Here is a 21,177-nt window from a genome sequence, read left to right on the forward strand (position 1 = left end):
AAAGAGACACAGAAATAGCCAAAATCTGTCTAAGGTCAATTTCGACTGAGGTAGTTGAAATCTCAGTTTTTGTTTAATTTAAAATGTATAAACGGACAATTTTAGAAAACCCTTACCATGATAGATAATATAAAATATAATAATACTCGTTCACAACTTTTCGGGACTCTTGGGTTGTTAAATGAAAAAGCAAAATTAATTTAACCTTAAATTATAAAATTCTCTGAAAATCCTTTTTTTTTTATTTTCAAAGAAGAAAATTGGTCATCTGTTCTGTTTAAATAATCTGTTTTAACATAATTAACTTAATTAATAATTTTCCACTCAAATATAGACTACGCTCATTTAAATCTAAAATATCACTACTGACACGGACAAGGGTAGCGTTCAGAGAAATAAACTTACCAGGAAAAGATGCCAAATGAACAACGTATTCAACATGTTTTTTATTATCTCAAACGAAAATGGAGAAGATAAAATTGAGAATAGATATAGGGAATATGTCAAAGAGACAACAACCCGACCAGGGAGCAGTAAACTGACAAAGGCTACTAATGGGTCTTCAATACAGAAAAAAATCCGCACCCTGAGGCGTGCTTCAGCTGGCCGCTAAACCAAAACGTATACTAGTTCAGTGATAATGGACGTCATACTTAACTCCGACATATTTAAAAGAAACTGAAATTATAAACCATACAAGACTAAAAAAGGCCACTAGGGACAATGCAATGTCTAACTCGTATTATAAACGATGTGTTTTTCATTTGTATTATTATTTTATAACATGCGTAACAAATGGCATAATTACATCAATTAAGTAAGATAACGTTATTCATATTATCTTAGTTTCTAGTTTCTATGTTAATGGTCAGTTGAATACCAGTGGTTTAAATCTACGGACACAGTGCATTTACAGTGACATTCATTGTATATAGTATATGTATAACATTTGTTGGAACTATCATTTGTTTTAGTGATTATACAGATTTCACAGATTAACAAAGTATATAAAGATAAAAAAAAACATCATTAGTATTTAACAATAAAAGAAAATTGCACTGTAAATTTTAATAATGCTCCTGCTCATTTCGACAAAGGCTAACATGTTTAGGAATCTACTTGAGTTCTACAGAACGCATAAACGAGGATGAGAAATACGTATATAAGTGAAAATATAAAGCTTATATAAATTTAAACCTTATTAAATAAAAACACTTTCATATATATGTGATTATTCTGTGAAACTAGTGTTACTATATAAAAGTGGAACATCGGTAGCATCAATGGCAAATAAACTAGATAAAAAATGAGCATTATCTTAAAATACTATACTTACAAATATCAATAAGAAGCAGTTGAGATAGAACAAATCATGATACCCTTTCTTCATTATGACAGATCAACAGATACAACCTTCAAAACAATAAAGGTAAACATTTGTTAACGCGTGTCATCTGATTAGAGTCATATTGCAAATTCCATGTACAGTTTTCGTCTATTATGAGTGAACAAAAACATTAACATTAATGTTATATAGCAGTTGTCTCCTGAAGAATGTTGAGGCCGAAATTGAAATATAACAAAATAATTACAACCTTTCAAAATGAATATGAAGTAATTCTCTTGGTATCATGGATCAAGGTTTGCTTTAGTTTTTTGTTAATCTTTTTGTTTCATTCATTAGAGTAGAAAAGCTTTTTTTAGAACTTTTACTTTTATTTGTTGTTTGAATTAAGATCATTGGAATAGTCCTGATTGTCATGAACTAGATGGTGTGATAGGCTGATTGTATGTTTCATAGCCAGACTATATCGTAGCGGAACGTTTTTATTGATTGAGAAAACCGCATTGCTCAACCAATGCTTTTGTCATTCGACAGACAAATGAGCAATTCTAGTCAAGTCAGATTAGGTACGATCGTAGAACCAATGTCAACGTCACAATAGTAAACTGTTATTATTCGCTACGTTAACTATTGTTATAATAATGTTTAAAAACTATTTGTGCCAATGTATTCAAAATTTAATTGATAACAACATTAAAAAAAAATAGATAACGCAAAATTTCTTTCCTAAAATCATAAATACTCAATTAATACAAGTTTTTCCTACAAAAATTAAGTACAACTATGCAAAGAATATAATTATTTATGTTTTATAAAAACTGCTCGTTTTTAAGCCAAAAAATAAGGCCACTTTTGCTTGCAAAAGGATCGAAATGTGAAAAAAATTAGGTTCATAGTTTATACCTAAAATGAATTTAACAGTAAGAATAAAAGGTTATATGGAATTTTTCGTCCCAAAATCAACATGGAATCAACACTGTATTGTTTGACGTTAACATTACCCTGTTCCGGATATAAGCATACACTCATTAAAGTTGTCGTTATGTTCATGATGCATATTGAACATTTTTCATTGTTTGTTTTTAAATTCTGTTTAATACGACACATACTTTCTCTATTACATAATGTTATAGTTTGACAAATATATTTCAACTGGATATACTAATCATAAATAGACTGGAATCGATTTAAAATCTAGGTAAGCATAGATATCATTTTCGTTAAATATATGCAAATACTGATTTTATGACAGTATACATATCATAAATAGGAAATGGCATGAATAAAACTTGATCGTGTCATACATTTTAAAGCAATGTTGTATATTAAACACTACAAACTGTTCAGAGTCTGAAAAGACCAGTTTTGTGCTCGACCAGTAAAATCGAGTACACATTTTACTCGATTAGTAAGATATTACTAAGATAGGTGCATAGTTTGATAAAAATGAGAGCTGGTTTGAAAAAAGATATAAAAAGGTAAAGATGCCTATCTGAATTTAATCATTTTTATTTTAACCTATTGTAAAATTAAATTCTTTCATTTCACAGCAATAAATCAAACTTCGAAATAAGAAGGAATCTTGTCAGATCTATATTAAATTTAGTTAGTTTGGCTGATTTATACCAGTCATTACTACATTAGAAGGTCACGACTAGTCGAGACAGGTTCAGACTGGTTGAGACTTAGTCGAGACAGATTGAGACTGGTCGAGCATTGTTGAACCTTGGTGGAGGCCAATTCAGACCACACTAAGATCAAGTCGAGACCTAGTCGAATACACTTAAGTATATTTGAGTAATGTCGAGACAATGTCAAGACAATCTGAGTAAAATGTGTGTTCGATTTTACTGGTCGAGCACAATAACTGGTCTTTTCAGACTCTGAGCAGTTTGTAGTGAAATGTATAAGTTTCAGCGCTTATTCAAATATATGTTATACTGTTTTATTATACTTCACGGTGGCATGCCATATTTTGATTGGCTAAGACGAGGGTGTCAATTTACTCTTTCACATGGCTGAGCGGGTGACATTGTTTTTTAATGCTACCCTCTCGTCTAGCCCAATCAGAAATCGATAATTCAAAGAACAATGAACTGAATTTACATCAAGGAATTAAATACAATGCTTAAGTTCTACGATTTGGCTCAGATTTTATTATTGACTGTTAAAATAAATAAAATAACTTTTGTTGGTTTTTGTCTAATGCCCGCAACGTTGTTATGAACTGGACGTCATAGAAAATACTTTTAAAATAAAAGTAATCTGTAAAAGCCAATAATGATAGGACATTCAGTAAAATAAATTAAATAACACATAGCTGAGAAGGTGATAGAGCAGATTGGAACCCCTCGAAAAGGCATTGTCAACCTTGGCTTCGCCGAGGTTGACAATGTTCTCTCGGGGTACCAATCTGCTCTTATTACCCTCTCAGCTATGTGTTATTTATATAGTAACACATCGACCGTTCAGGTCTAAAGGACCAATGATGTCAGATCATCCGAAATGATATCCTTTTCCCTTTCGGTTGTGTTCCAACGTTTATAAGTCATTTAAGCCAATCTAAAACAACTAATCTGGACAAACCGTTGCTTAGTAGTGATTTGAAGATGATGCGTACATATGTAATATCACTCATTTAGGCGTTCTTACATCTAATCCCCCATAACCCCCACCCCCACCCCCTAAAAACAGAAAAAACAGAAGAAATAGACGAATAACGATATGTTTGCTCGTGTTTAATCTTACTGCTATTCAATATAGACAATATATTTGTGTAGCATAATTTAGAAAGTTTAAGGGCCTTTTGATTTTAGATTTTCCTGGCAATTTTTCTGCTCTTAGGTCGGGTTGTCTCTTTGTCGCCTTCCCCTGTTTCTTGCAGCAAAGTATTGAACCAAATGTATTTTCGTTATTCATTGTATGTCTACATTTTTCGTAGAACTCTTATTCGATAAAAACATGTTAATGTATATATATATATATATATATATATTAATTGTAAAACAAAAATAACTGCATTTTTCGGAGCATCTATTTGAGATAACTACCAGTATTATCAAGTTTAGGGTTGTTCAATCTTTTATTTAATGTAACGTTAAGTTGACAGTTGTTTCTCTTTTCGTTTTTCATTTGGTCAGAGTGTTCTAACATATTTGTTTTTCTCGGACGTATTCTCTCTGACTGCTTCCTTGGTGTATCCTCGATTTCGCTTATAACCAATTTTTTTACTATAATCCCGTGTTATAAAAAAGATCCTAGCGTTTCAGCAAATTCAAGAATTTCTGGCTTTAAAAATGTGTATATTTGAGAGTTTCAGATGATAAATGTAATGTTACAGATTTACAAAAAAAAAGCGTTGGATTTGCACAAATATTTAAAAAGTGTGTATTATATAAATAAAGTAGAGTATTAATACATGTGTAATGACACACACAAAGTGGTACCACATAAGTTGTAAGGGATTTAAAAACGCCACTAGTCACAAGCCTATAACTACGACATTTGTATATGTAAAAAAACTCTCAAACGTGTCCATCCAACCAAACCTGTCTATTCCCCCAAGCGTGTTCCGTTCACCTAAACTTGTCACCAAATTACACCTCACCAAAAAACGTGCAATTTCTTTCCCAACGAACTAGTTCGAATCTGTTTTTAGCTCAAATGTGTCCAGATACCTTGCCTTAACGTGTCCGACAATTTTAGAGATCAGTATATACCAATGATTTCCTATGCTTATACCAAATCAATTGCAATTAAACGTTTCAATTACAAACACGTTTTGCAGGATCTCTATGTTGAAGACTCCAATTTGAAACCTCCTGATTGCACCTGTGCTAGTTACCAATTCACATATAATACAGCTAGCCACGTTTTAACCGGTGACACCAAAGTTGTGAAATGTGTTATCCAAAGGTCCGAAATATCGTAAGCCTTTATCCATCAATTGAGAACACAACATAAACAATACCGAGGTATTCATTCGATGATTATACTAGGCAATGAACTAAACGAGAGAAAGACGACGTATATACTCACCGAATAGATTAAGGCTGTGAGTCACAACTCAGAGTTTGAATGTGTCGTTGTCTATCAATACACATACTACGTCAACCTTTAAAGACCTTAATGTTGCAAAACACTTATCATACCTCCATGTCAAATATGTTAGTGTTGCCACAGATAAAATCCCAGACAACACCGTTTGTGTGTGTAGATATCATTTTATAAACTGCTTAATACATGAATTACGTATTGCCAATTAACTTGGAAACTCAACATTATACCGTACCGACACTTACTGAAGCGGAAATCGTGGATATTCATATTGTTAGGTTTGTTTTATGTACTTTTTGAATGTCCATTAAAAATGAAGAGCTGGGTCTTCCATCACTATATTGAATACCTAAATAAATAAGTGTCCTCACAAACTACGGTATAGTGCTGTTTTTTTTTAACTGCTCCACGAACATCCTTTCTAAGATATTAATTACAATTTTATCAGCAATCAAAGCCGGGGTTCACAGTTGTTGTGAAACTTCCTACTCTACATGTGTCGTGAATAAGATGCGGATACCAAAACCTTCCAAAGATCTTTTAGGGAACAAATAATCTAAGATTCTTCCCTCATGCAATATTATTAAAATATTTGACTTTTCTTCACTTAACGCAAGTACTCTCCTTCCAAATTAAAAGACAAATTGAAGGAGTTGGTACTGCTTCGATTCATAAAAAAATACAAGTATCTAGTCTTGGGGAGTGATAAATCCTACTTTGTAAAACACACTCTGATACAAACATAATTGTGTAATCATACGTTTTTTGATTGAGTTAAGTCCGCCAATTGATATTTTATCGTGTGTTTTCCTATGTTGTGATGTTATGCTATTGTTTCAGAAAAAGGGAGAAAGTTTGGATCCATTAAAACGTTTAATCCCGCTGCAAATTTTTGCACCTGTCCTAAGTCAGGAATCTGATGTACAGTAGTTGTCGTTTCTTTATGTAATATATACGTGTTTCTCGTTTCTCATTTTGTTTATATAGATTGGTCCGTTGGTTTTCCCGTTTGAATGGTTTTACACTAATAATGTTGGGGCCCTTTATAGCTTGTTGTTCGGTGTGAGCCAAGGCTCCGTGTTGAAGGCCGTACTTTAACCTATAATGGTTTACTTTTTAAATTGTTATTTGGATGGAGAGTTGTCTCATTGGCACTAACACCACATCTTCCTTTATCTATATAGAATTCTCTGAAACTGGCATCATCAAGATGCTTGATTGCTTGATTGACAAGAATTGTGACGTGTTATGCAACAAACTATTGGCATTCCTATGAGAACCGAGTGTGCCCCTCTTCCTGTAGACTTTTTTTTCATGAATAGATGCAGTACCGATTTCCTTTAAATAGTAACCACTAAAAATTCAAAATATTTTATAAAGATTTCATTTTCGGTTGAATATAAACTACTATTTATTCTGCACACACCATCCATCTGTATCAGAGCAATACATTTTAGATACATATGAGGCAAGTTAGATTCTTGCAAGCAATTCACAAAATATGGCATAAAAAATCGATAAAACTTAAACTTTATTGTTGCTTATAAAATAGTGGTATAGTTTCATAAAAGCTTGAGGGTTTTCACTCATCTACACTTCTACGACCTTTTAGAGAATTCTTCGTAGATTAAATTGTCAATTAAGTATTATGAAAAAAGGGATAAAGACTTAGGCATGTGTAGGTTGTTCATTTGTTTTTCTTTTTCACTTGGCGTGGTTTTTTTTGGGGTTTCGGTTTAAAACCCGGATTTGTTTTCTTTCAATTGATTTATGACTTTTGAACACACCGGTATACTACTGTATCGATACTGAATTTAAAAATAAGGCAAGTAACATACTCTTCCCATTAAAATGGAAATTTGTGTATCACTACTTGACAAAAACATTTGTATGTCGATATGGTAAGATCTCGTTCGGCCTGAAAATTGTAGACATCACTTTAACTTATATCCTGGGCAATTCTAAAAAAATGTATTTTGAACTTTTTTGTTAATACGGTTTGCGTTCTTTCTTTGGTTTCCAAAACGTTTCTACCGTTACATGTATGAACAGCCATTGTCTGCATGTTTATTCAGTTGAAATGATTAGTGAATTTTGTTCAGCAAGTGGCTGTGTATTTCCGTATTCAAAATGAGTATTCAAAGTAAAACGACTTTTAATTTCTACTAATTAATATTGTATCCTGATAATTGAGACAAGTGCTTTATTAGTATATGTATAAAGCTGAATTATTAATTTGGTAAATACACATTTCATTCAAACTAAAATAGATAAATGATTAGATAAACGTTTTAATGTCGGCTTTATGTCCACCGTCAAATATTAAAATTCCTGACGATGACATATTGATATGAAATAACGATACTCTTTATTGCAAACACATTGATGAGTATAATTCCTCACATTTTGCGTACAATATATTCGTTTTGTTTAAAACAGGGCATATTATTTTGACTCTGAACCGACATATATTGCTTTTACTTCTGCATGTCGCTTACATGGCGAAAAGTCGAAATGCTTCGCCTTAGCCAACTAAAAACACATTATCGTACTCCTGTATTCTACAAGCGCTATATGTACATTTTACAGCACAACCATCTTGGTCATTGGATTAGAAAATGATATAGGGTCTATGCCATCAGGCCCTGACAATTGAACGGAAAGACACATTACATTGTAGTTATAAAACGAATCGGGCATTAAGTGTTGTAGTACATTTCATGGTGCTGAAAATAAATATGCAAATTGCATCGAATTGCGTTTACGGAGATACATAGTAACATATGTATTTTTTAAAGTTAACGTTGCATTTCTGTAAATATTGACAATGCAGTATCCCACCGAAACTCCTTTTATGGCTCAAACTGTACCATTTTTACTATGATGTTTTGAAAACTTATCCTAGAATTGAAAGTTTATATGCACCACAATTTTTTCAAAGGCCAAACAATTGGGCTGTGCGGCATATTTTCAACGTGTACATACCCTGAATTTCTAAGATTTTAAACTAACATTAATTTTCTTAACTACCCCTACCTCGAGTGAAAGGTTTCCACAGATCTCAATGTAAACAATATGCACCTGTAAATGTACTGGTAACATTTCCAAGTTTTTTTTCTATGTCAGATGGAACACAAAGAGCATAACTGGGAACCAGTATGTATACAGAATTAATTTTCTATGAATATTCAAGACCCTCCCAAAAGATTAGTGTTTTGAGAAACAGCTGTATTCACAAAGTGCAATCTTAAGCAGGTAATCGGCACTATAAAAATTCATTTCTCAACCCATGTATTTTAACGAGGAAATTTAGTATCAAGGTAATTTGCACATTGTTAAGCGATTTAATGTATTTGAAGTTTTGCTATGACAACATAGACAATCTGAAATAGTAGGGTTTTTTGAAATTTGAAAACTTACATAGTACACTATGTACATTTAGTCGCTATTTATTCAGAAATCAATTATACTTTAAGAAATAAATCATGTAAGCTATATATTTGTTGAAAATTTACAATAGGTCTTTAATAGTTACGATGTGACGAATTCATTGGAAAATATTGCGAATATTCAAATATATCTGTAGGTCTAATTTTTATCGAGCCTGCGACTTTAGTCGCAGAAAGCTCGATATAGGGATAGTGTTCCGGCGGCGGCGGCGGTGTTAGCTCACTTCTTAAAAGCTTTATATTTTAAAAGGTGGGAGACCTGGATGCTTCATACTTTGTACATAGATGCCTCATGTTACGAAGTTTCCGTCAGTCACATGTTCAATGTCCTTGACCTCATTTTCATGGTTCAGTGACTACTTGAAAAGTAATGTTAAATTCTCTCTTATTGTAAGTAATAGGATAACTATATTTGATATGTGTGTACCTTACAAGGTCCTCATGCCCGTCAGACAGTTTTCACTTGACCTCGACCTCATTTCATGGATCAGTGAACAAGGTTAAGTTTTGGTGGTCAAGTCCATATCTCAGATACTATAAGCAGTAGGTCTAGTATATTCGGTGTATGGAATATTGTAAGGGGTACATGTCCAACTGGCAGGTGTCGTCTGACCTTGACCTCATTTTCATGGTTCAGTGGTTATTGTTAAGTTTTTGTGTTTTGGTCTGTTTTTCTTATACTGTATGCAATAGGTCTACTATATTTGGTGTATGAAATGATTGTAAGGTGTACATGTCTAGCTGGCATGTGTCATCTGACCTTGACCTCATTTTCATGGTTCAATGGTCAAAGTTAAGTTTTTGAGTTTTGGTCTTTTTTCGAATACTGTATGCAATATGTCAACTTTATTTGGTGTATGGACATATTTTATGATCTACATGTATATATCAGTCGCACAGGTTTTATTTGACCTTGACCTCAATTTCACGGTTCATTGCTCTGTGTTAAGTTTTTGTGTTTTAGTCTGTTTTCTTAAAGTATAAGCAATAGGTTAACTATATTTGTTGTTTGGAAGAATTGTTAGCTGTACATGTCTGTCTGGCATGGTTCATCTGACCTTGACCTCATTTTCATGGTTCAAAGGTCAATGTTTAGTTTTTCTTGGTTTATGTTAAATTTATGAGACAGTTGTACTAAAGCTTTATACTTAGTACTATCAAAATAAAAACAATGATTAGGAAAGAAGGCGAGATATTTCAGCGTGTGCACTCTTGTTGTTAATAGATATATGACAAGATATATATTTTTGATAAACAAAATATATGAAAAGGGTGAGGTACTTGATGCTCAGTTGCTCACCCCTACCTAAGAAAGTTTGAAGTACCTAAACCTTCCCACCCCACCCCCGAGCACATCTTGCTTATTCCAACTGGTATCCCATAGAAACTCCTTTTACGGCTCAAACTGTACCATTTTTACTATGAAGTTTTGAAAACTTATCCTAGAATTGAAAGTTTATATGCACCACAATTTTTTTCAAAGGTCAAACTATAGGGCTGTGCGGCATATTTTCAATGTGTATATGCCCTGAGTTTCTAAGAGTTTAAACTAACACTTTATTTTCTTAACTACCCCTACCTCGAGTGAAAGGTTACCTCAGATCTCAATGTAAACAATATGCACCTGTAAACGTACTGGTAACATTTCCAAGTTTTTTCTATGTGAGATGGAACACAGAGAGCAATACTGGGAACCAGTACATGTATGTAAACAAAATTAATGTTCTATGAATATTCAAGACCCCCCAAAAGATTAGTGTTTTGAGAAACAGCTGTATTCACAAAGTGCAACCTTAAGCAGGTAATCATTTTCGTAAGCCAAGGTTTACAATCCACTTTCGCTCTCTTCACCCTTGGTGGATTGAGCCAACATTTGTGATAACAATGTTGCGCCATCTATCGGAAGATAAAAATCACGCCCATTCCGAATACATTATTTTTTACCAATGGTAGCACTTGAACTCTTGAAGTTGGAGGTAAAAACACGGTAGCGTCTAGATTCTACACGCTTGGTAAAGCCGGAATTGAAAATATACGTCAACATTCATGCATTTGTGCATAAAACATACACAGGAACTTCTATTGGACGAATAAAAACATTCAAGTTGTCACAAAATATAGTCGTATGTTAAGGTATTTAACGACTTGTTGCACAATAAACACGTGTTAATTGTTTACAAACACTTTATACATTTACACGTGATCATGTCATAGGCGCTTTTTGATTGTATGCAGCGAGTTTTGACTGCAACCAATAAAAATCCTTACCTTGTGTCTCCGAAATTTTATCTCAATCCGCCAAGGGTGAAGAGAGCGAAAGTGGATCGTTACCCTTGGCTAGCGAAGATGGCAGGTAATCGGCACTATAAAAGTTCATTTCTCAACCCTTGTATTTTAACGAGGAAAGGAGTAGGGGCAATAAGGCCCTTATTTGGCCCAGAAATTACTGCAACTTTAAAAGTTATCCTACATATTTTTAAATTACTGAAAACTTTACTAAGGTATAAGGTACTAAGAAAAACAAATCAAATTTGACATCAAACACTTTACCATGGCAACGAATCATGACCTTATTTGCATATTTTGTTAAATTTCATGATTTTCCTTGTTTTTTTTATCAAATTTTAAGTATATTTTAGATTGAAAAAGTATGTGCGCACCCAAGAAACAACTTTATATTTGGTGAGATTATGCCAATAGTTATAATAAAGCTTCTGTTAAATTATTTTGTTGTTTCTCGGCTGCGCCGGATGTTTCCTCAAAGGAAATAAGGATAGAAAACTGCATAAATTCTTTATTTTTCTTCGTTTTTGTGAAAACAATACATATTATGAGGTAATCGTGACGTCAGCAGATAACAATCTTTCAGTTTTTAATTTAAAACATTTTATTTTCTTGGGCCAAAACTAGGCCTTAATGCCCCTACTCTAATTTAGTATCAAGGTAATTTGCACATTGTTAATCGATTTAATGTATTTGAAGTTATGCTATGACAACATAGACAATCTGAAATAGTAGGGTTTTTTGAAATTTGAAAACTTACATAGTACACCATGTACATTTAGTTGCTATTTATTCAGAAATCAATTATATTTTAAGAAATAAATCATGTAAGCTATATATTTGTTGAAAATTTACAATAGGTCTTTAATATTTTATGTGTTAATTTCCAACAAATCTATTGTTTCAATGAATTATTTCGAATCTAATAAAATAAATACGTTTATTTAAAAAATATGGATGATAAGTTGGGTATGCCATGTAAGTGGCTGCTATTCTATTTTACCCACTGTCATTTTTATAAATTTCCTGTTTACAAAACATTTTTCGAATAACTAAGAACTTTCTTCTCCCAGGCATATATTACCTTAGCCGTGTTTAGCACAATTTTTAGAATTTTTTTATCCTCATTGCTATTCAGCTTTGTACATGTTTGGCGTTATAAATATTTGGATTTGGGCGTCACTGATTAGTGTTGTGTAGACGAAACGCGCGTCTGACGTACTAAATTATAATCCTGGTACATTTGATAGCTAATTAGATAAAGCTAAAAATCTCCAAAAAATCTATAGATCGCGTGATTATTTCTTCTATAACAGCAAGAAAAAATATGTTAACCTCATTTACCTAAACATTTGCTCTTCTATTCATGTACGCTACCGTCAAATCAACAATTGACAATTCGTAACTAAGGAGCCGCCATGTTGACTTTTATTTTGTTGAATTTGTGAATAAAGCAGTTGAAAATATAATCAAAAAAATACAGTTACCCAAAAACTACATTTGAATGCAATAATATCCGAATTTTGAGGGTTCACGCAACGAAAAAACTTTCAGCTTGGGCGTTTTTGTTTGTATGATATCATCACTTTAATGTTCGAAAAGCATTGGTTGAATTATATTTCAATTTGATTTTGTACACTTTTCCGAAAGAGTAATGCATAAATTTATTTTGCTTTGCATCATAATAAGAATAAAGGTTCAATACTTTTTGTTATTGTTTGACTAGCGAAAGAAATAAGTCATATCAGAAAAGGCTTTTCTTAAAATAATATCTATTAAAAAGTGACAACCAATTCTCTATAAGAAAAGAATAGTTTCCATTTTCTTTCTGAATATCATATCTCAACTCATTGACAATAAACCCATCATAGGTACCAGGACTAAAATTTGTATATACGCCAGACGCGCGTTTCGTCTACAAAAGACTCATCAGTGATGCTCGAATCCAAAAAGTTAAAAAGTCCAAAAAAAGTACGAAGTTGAAGAGCTTTAAGGACCAAAATTCGTAAAAGTGTTGCAAAATACAGCTAAGGTAATCTATACATCGTATTAGGATATCTTGGTGCAATTAGGCTTGTTGATCAATTATGACTTGTATGTAACTTTTTGTATTCACGGTAAAATTTAAAACCATGCCTTGAAGATTTATTTGATATCAAAGAAAAGTACTTAATCTGAGAATGATTAAAAAAAGACAATAATATTGACAAAATCAAACGAATAACTAAATCTCAATACGAACAAATGGACATTAGCTGTCATATTCGTAAATTGGAATTTATATTTACTTCACCATGAGGTGAGTCTTCAAGTCACATGTTTTAGATTGAACGACAGGGAGTGTAAAACTTTAGGCTTACAAAATTCAACTGTGTTAAAGGAAATATACACTCTCGTTAAAATAGATATAAAATAACATATTTTTTTGTTACACTGTCACATCGCGAGGGATCGGGGGGGGGGGGGGGGGGAATTATTGCACTTACGATATAATTAGTGGTAGGGATGAAACGCTGGAATAGGTCACTTTCTCATGCTCTATATTATATGAAAAGGGTGAGAAGTTCAGATAAAATATATCAATAGGTTGATGTTATCCCTTGCTTGATTCATGTGATTATATCATAAGTATCTGAAACTAATCAGATGTCCGTATTTATTTTTAATGCGGTTAAACCACAGTGGTTAATGCATTGGTTATGTGTCAAACTAATTAAACTCTAGTTATTATGATGTGGTATTTCAACTGATGCCAGTGATAGATGCAATAAATCCGACCAAATTGACATTTATACCGGAAGAAACCCATTTCACATTTTATCAAGTTTTGAATAATATTTGAACATGTTAAAATCATATATGTTATACCATCTATGATCTGACCAAACGTCTTTTATATGTATTGTATTTTGGAATTGAAATATCTTCATAATGAAAGATGTAAAAGGGACAATAAGAAGAAAGTGTTTACGATGTGACGAATTCATTGGAAAAGAAAGTGATATAATTGCAAATATTCAAATATATCTATAGGTCTAATTTTTGTTAATAGATATATGACAAGATGTATATTTTTGATAAACAAAATATATGTAAAGGGTGGGGTACTTGACGCTCAGTTGCTCAGCCCTACCAAAGAAAGTTTGAAGTGCCTAAACCTTCCCACCCCACCCCGAGCACATCTTGCTTATTCCAACTGGACATGCGATCTGTACAACCATATTTACGCTATGTCTAGCATAGTTTTAGTAACATAGTCCGGATTAAGATGTTTTGAAACAGGACGTTGTGATGCTTATATCAACATCCATTATTAAGTTGAAAACGAAAGTAGTATTCATGCACAACATGAAAATGTTACACTAATTGATATTAAAAGATATATAATTAGAAGACATGCTAAAAACATCATATCTTGCACCAAGCTAAGCAGACAACAAATAAACATACCTGCATAGTTTTCATACATTGACCGACATTTACTTTTGAGTTGTCTATAGGGTACATACATGACAGAGTAATTTAAGAAATGTATCGATGAAGATCGTTTACAGGTAAACCTTTGAATAGGGATTATCTCAATGTCTACGATAATCACAGTTATATGTTATAACTTAAACCTTAATATATTAATGTTTATTGTTATATTTGATATATTTGATATACTTTGTAAACCACTAATCTAGTTCAATGAAATAAAATGTCTGTTCCGTAAACATAAAATTCAAACATGCTAAAAACATTTCATTTGCGGAAAAAAGTACAAAACATCTGATGTTTTGAACCAAACATTATATACAGAATATTGACATTTGAATTTTCTTTGAAGTTTGGTATTTTTGTTATAATATTCTTAAATTGTAAGATAAAAACAGTTATTTTAATATAATTTAATATAAGCTATATGTGTACTCGGCTCGAAATATGCGAATGTTCAATGTAGCTAGCTGCATATCATACATTCCTTTCGTAATTTATTTGGCCTTTTAAACTTTTTGGGATTCCAGCGTCACTGATGAGTTTTTTGTAGACGCGCGTCTGGCATACATAGATTTAAGCCTAGTATCTATAATGAGTTAATTGTCTTTTTTTTTGTGATAACAGCTGACATCTAAACACACAAACACTAATGATCGATGTCGTAGCAGTTTATTTAGACTCTATCATCTTTCGATCTTCGTGGGTGTTTATACAATGTTCATCTTGTGAGCCCTGTGATCTCAACGTTTATTAACAAATATGTCTCAACGTTAAAATAAAAAAAAAGGATTTTGAAATGGTTGATTTCGTTTATGTTTTATGTGATGTAATGCGGTATGTTTCCTTGTTTAACTCTATAAATGTTTTATTTAAAACGTTTATTGTGTAATGTTCTAATTTGGTTAACATTACACAATAAACGTTTTAAATAAAACATTTATAGAGTTAAACAAGGAAACATACCGCATTACATCACATAAAACATAAACGAAATCAACCATTTCAAAATCCTTTTTTTTTATTTTATAAACATTTTCTTCCTTATGGCAGTTTTATTCAAGTCTTCTGCAATTATCTGATAGCTTTTCAGCACATCATTGTTGCCTCAATTGGGGACTTTCCGTTTTGAATGTTCCTCGGAGTTCAGTATTTTTGTGATTTTTTTCTATATCGCTATTTTGTAGTATATTTGAGTTTTAATCTAAACAAATTTAGGAAATTACATCACATTAATGTTTTTGGAAAATATCATGTGAAAAGGGGAACCTGAAGAAACATACCGCATAAAAACAATACGAAATCAACATTGTATCACCATAACCTTGGTTATGTATTTATTTACTATTGAAAACTCTTGAAATGCCCCCTCAAATTTTACTTCAACTTAGTATGAGTGTCGAAATCAATACAGTCTGCCATATTTAAATCATTCATTTTTGTATTCATATGTGTATATACCTGGTTAATATTGATCAGGTTTTATTATTAGATCTTGGGTTTTTACAATATTATTTGTGGTATTATTCAACTGAAATGTTTTTTTTCTTTTCTAAAAATACTTATATACAGTGGAGATCACTTCTAACCTCTCATTAGAACTGTCAGAATAATCTGTCATAGAACTTTTCTAACCTGTCCTAGAACAGTTCTAGCTCGAACATTTCTACCCTCTAGAGCAGTTCTACCCTAGAACTGTTCTAAGTAGAACTGTCAGAATCAGTTCTAGGTAGAACTGACTATACTCATATGCAGTAAAGCTTCGCGAAAGATAGTGCGACGTAATCAGTCAAACAAACTTTATTAGATTAACTCTCTAAGGAACGATCGTTTTCATTGGACAATTCAAACCTTCGACCTCACACCTTCGAAAATAAAACAAACATACTATAACGTTGAATGGACTGATTAATATTCACGTATCTGGTTAACGTCGTTTAAAGCTTCCATCGACGTATTCTCATACATGATTCCAATCACACTTCTAGCTTTTATAAATGTGCATGTAAAATTCATTGGTTTTATAGTTTTCTGCAATTGGTAGTAAAGTTTTAACTTTAAAATCTTAACAGTTTTCTCATCTAAATATTCAATTTAAATGTCTCCTCTAGATCAAGGGACGACATCAAAAGTTCAATGTAGGATAAAAAAAACTCAATTCACATATTTTTTTTTCATTTAGGTTACTCCCCCCACCCCCCACCCCCTAAGTTGCTTATCCTGCATTTTCTTTAACTCAATGGACTCGATGAATTAACGTTGTACTTGAAAAATGTAACCGTGCTTTATTACAAACACTTCATATTCTTTGCCAAGTTTTAGGTATTCGACATAGGATAGTGATTTGTTTTTTTCTGTTTCCGTTTACTTGAGAAAAAAAAAATCCCGAAATTGTAAGTAAATTCATGTAACCAACCATGCTTTGCTAAGAAAAAAACGGAGATGGCCAATCATGGCACAGGGGATGATTAAATGTAGTTTACAAACTCCAAGGTTTTGCTATTCTCGGTTGAAAAACGAACGTAAATTATATATTATAATTATGTATAAAACGTTGGTTTTCCCGTTTAGATGGTTTTACACTAGTAATTTTGGGGACCTTTATAGCCTGTTGTACAGTGTGAGCCAAGGCTCTGTGTTGAAGGCCGTACATTGGCCTATGGTGGTTTACTTTAATAAATTGTTATTTGGATGGGAGTTGTCTCATTGGCACTCACACCACATCTTCCTATATCTATCTTAATAGAAACAAACAGTTTTAAAAAAATATTTTTTCATTAAATCATTTAAATGTATCGATAAAAAGGTGGGTTTCTTCTTGTACATGCATTTAGTCATCCTTAATTTCTTGATATTTTGTTTATCTGTGTATCCTACACGTTTCGTTTTGAATTTCATTTTAAATACGAATACATGCTACATATGTTAAGTGTTGTTGGAAGAATTTTTTAAATTAGTGAATGACAGGAGAATTTCAGCAAAAGTATCATAAGTCATAGGTTATTGGGGACAGGAAAATCCTTTTTTTTACCCTCCTCCTTTATTTCCAATATTCCCATTTTTTGGTTTTGTATCAATTTCAATATGAACATACATTAAGTATGTTATGAACATTCAAGTAAGGAGCCTGTAATTCAGTGGTTGTTGTTAGTTTATGTGTTGCATATTTGTTTTTCGTTCATTTTTTTGTACATAAATAAGGCCGCTAGTTTTCTGGTTTGAATTATTTTACATTGTCAGTTCGGGGCCTTTTAAAGCTGAGTATGCGGTATTGGCTTTGCGCGTTGTTGAAGGTCGCACGGTAACCTATAGTTGTTAATATCTGTGTCATATAAGTCTCTTGTGGAGAGTTGTCTCAACATTGCAATCATACCACATCTTCTTTTTTTTTGTAATCAATGAATTTTGTAAAAGATTTAATGACTGGAGAATTTCAGAAAAGGTATCAAAAGTTCACATGAATATTTTTAGCGCTTATCTGTATATTATGAATATTCATTACTATATGCATATAGTGTATTTACTTTCAATTTTGAGTTTACTAATCGATCCATAGTGGTCATTGATATAGTATACAGACCCTCTCTATTTAATAAACTCTGACTGCCGTGGATAGTAAACTTGAAAATGACAGCAGATAGAATTCTGAAAAAATACTTTATTCTTTATATATGTATGTTCAAAGTATGATCAAGTATACAGAAAAACGCAAACCGGAAGTCTAATCTGACTTAAAATTTCGTCCAATGACGAGACAATATCCGGATGCCTTTTTTCTCGTTTTTCTCCCAAAATAACTCAATCTGAATAATCACATGAATGGATGACAAATGGCACTATGCATAGGACACAGATGCGTGTTGATTAATTAATTGTGGAAAGCAGAGAAGCGACACCCAAACTAAAGTCTTTTCGTTTAAAAGTATAGATTATGCAGCTCTATTCTTACAGTATAAAATTGAAAGATAAATGTTCGTCCATTTAAAATCAAAAACAGTACATTTATATTTAAAAAAAGAAGATGTGGTATGATTGCCAATGAGACAACTCTCCACACGAGACCAAAATGACACAGAAATTAACAACTATAGGTCACTGTACGGCTTTCAATAACGAGCAAAGCCCATTCCGCATAATCACTAATAAAAGGCCCCGAATTCAAACAAAAATTGTTCCTTATAAACTACGATTTCTCACAAGTATTAATTTATTATTTAGTTACACACATGCAAAAGAAATAATCTTCGCCGATGTTACATTTCAATTTATTACAACAACCTGCCTTCACTGAATTCATTCAGGTGTACCAATGATACGATTAAAGTTATTTTGTTTCAATCTTTGGGGGACAATGTTTTCGTGTATGGTACGCTTATAGCTACATTTGTGTACTGTGTTTATGTTTTATAGCATGAAAATAATTAAAGAGGAATGTCAGTGCAACCCCTCATTAATTATTGTAATGGATCAGTATTATGAGATACTTATTATAAGTGACTACGACATTTTTAGGATTATAACCTATCGTCAGTATGAAAGAAATTAAAAGTGGTTCATATCTCTGAGGTTCAGATATTCATCTGTATAAAAGCGGCACATGTATTTTATTTTGTCCTTATATTTCTCATCATGCCGGGTACAAGATAATTGAGTTGCTGCATGCATAAAGAACTTATAATGTTACTTAAAACAAAATACCAGTATAATATTTCGACCCCACTATTTGAAGTTAACAAAACATTTATTTAATTCTGTTGACCAAAGGTTTGTAAACTATACAAATCATTGTTTTTACGTTCGTAGTAACATAATAAATTCCATTGTCACCTGTGTCAATTCACGTACACACTGACTACATTGTTGTTGTATTTACATATATCGGCCAATGAAATGAGACGTAACAGGTTGTTTGTTTGTGAAACGCCAGAACGTTATCAAAGAACCATCAAACGCTAAAGTTGACTGCATTTCAGTATAAATCAGGTCTAGCTAGAACTGTCAGGATCAGTTTTAGGGTTGAACTGTCTAAAACTGTTCTAGGTAGAAATGTCCAAATCAGTTCTAACCGTAGAACTGTCAGCAGAACTGACTAAATCATTCAGGACTGTAGGACAGTTCTAAATGACGTCACTGCAGAAAGAGCACTTTAGAATTTAGAAGAAAAAAACGTTCCAATTACTTTACTTTATATAATAGCAGATTTTTCTATATATTTTACTGATCAAAAGTTACATCTACAAATATCGATTGAGTGGATAGAAGGTTATCCAACTCAACGAAGAAATATTTTAATAAGATTGCATAATGAAACATCATTGTTTATGTTTCTTCGTTCCCCGATTTTTACAGTCTCTTCCTAAATATAACTCTGCATTTAATTCATGGAGGTTTAATCTTAATTTACCTTATTTGCCTTGGATTTACATTCATTATTTAAGATTCTGTTTTGACAAATGTTCAAACGAAAATTGTACAGTAGATGAATTATGGGATATTAATGAAAAGTTGTTGTATAACGTAAAACAAGAATGGACACGCTGAAATGTCTCGCCTTCTTTACTAATCATTGATATTATGTTGATAGTCCTAAGTATAAAGCTATATTACAACTGTCACATAAACTAAATATTAACCAAAATAACTAAATAAAGACTAATGAACCATGTGAATGAGGTCAAGGTCAGATAAACAATGCCAAGCAGACATATACAGCTAACAATGCTTCCATACAACAATTATAGTTGACCTATTACTTAAAAGTTTAAGAATAATAGACCAAAACACAAAAACTTAACACTGTTCAATGAACCGTGAAAATGTGGCCAAGGTCAAATAAAACCTGCGCCACTGACATATAGATCATAAAATATTTGTATACACCTAATATAGTTAACCTATGGCTTATAGTATTAGATAAAGAGACCAAAACTCAAAAATTTAACTTTGACCACTGAACCATGAAAATGAGGTCAAGGTCAGATGACACCTGACAGTTGGACATTTACACCTTATAGTCTTTCCATATACCGAATATACTAACCCAAATGCTTATAGTATCTGAGATATGGACTTGACCACCAAAACTTAACCTTGTTCACTGATCCATGAAATGAGGTCGAGGTCAAGTGAAAACTGTCTGACGGACCTCAGGACCTTTGCTAGGTACGCACATACCAAATATAATTATCCAATTACTTATAATAAGAGAGAATTCAACATTACAAAAGATCTGAACTTTTTTTTCAAGTAGTCACTGAACCATGAAAATGAGGTCAAGGACACTGGACATGTGACTGACGGAAACTTCGTAACATGAGGCATCTATGTACAAAGTATGAAGCATCCAGGTCTTTCACCTTCTAAAATATAAAGCTTTTAAGAAGTTAGCTAAAGCCGCCGCCGGATTACTATCCCTATGTCGAGCTTTCTGCTACAAAAGTTGCAGGCTCGACAAAAACTATGTACATTTGCATTATCTCGTAGCCAAACTAATCCATAACGATTATAAATAATAGCTGGGAGTCTGGAACGTCAGAAAACTGATCAAATCGCAGATCAAATTTATTC

The 21,177-nt window shown here is 32.4% G+C and overlaps 1 protein-coding gene across 1 annotated transcript in view; it reads right to left on the reverse strand.

Annotated features, from left to right (window-relative positions):
* LOC139484849 (uncharacterized) overlaps positions 1 to 14,655 on the reverse strand; it is a 56,457-nt gene extending 41,802 nt beyond the window's left edge. The window contains exons 1-2 of the mRNA XM_071268846.1: positions 14,584 to 14,655; positions 1,337 to 1,413 (exon numbers count right to left, since the gene is read on the reverse strand). Of these exons, the coding sequence (XP_071124947.1) occupies positions 1,337 to 1,390 (54 nt within the window). The 5' untranslated portion in view covers positions 1,391 to 1,413; positions 14,584 to 14,655. The remainder of the gene's footprint in view (positions 1 to 1,336; positions 1,414 to 14,583) is intronic.
* Between the last annotated feature and the right edge of the window lie 6,522 nt (positions 14,656 to 21,177).

Source organism: Mytilus edulis, chromosome 8, assembly GCF_963676685.1.
Source record: "Mytilus edulis chromosome 8, xbMytEdul2.2, whole genome shotgun sequence".
NCBI classification, from domain to species: domain Eukaryota; kingdom Metazoa; phylum Mollusca; class Bivalvia; order Mytilida; family Mytilidae; genus Mytilus; species Mytilus edulis.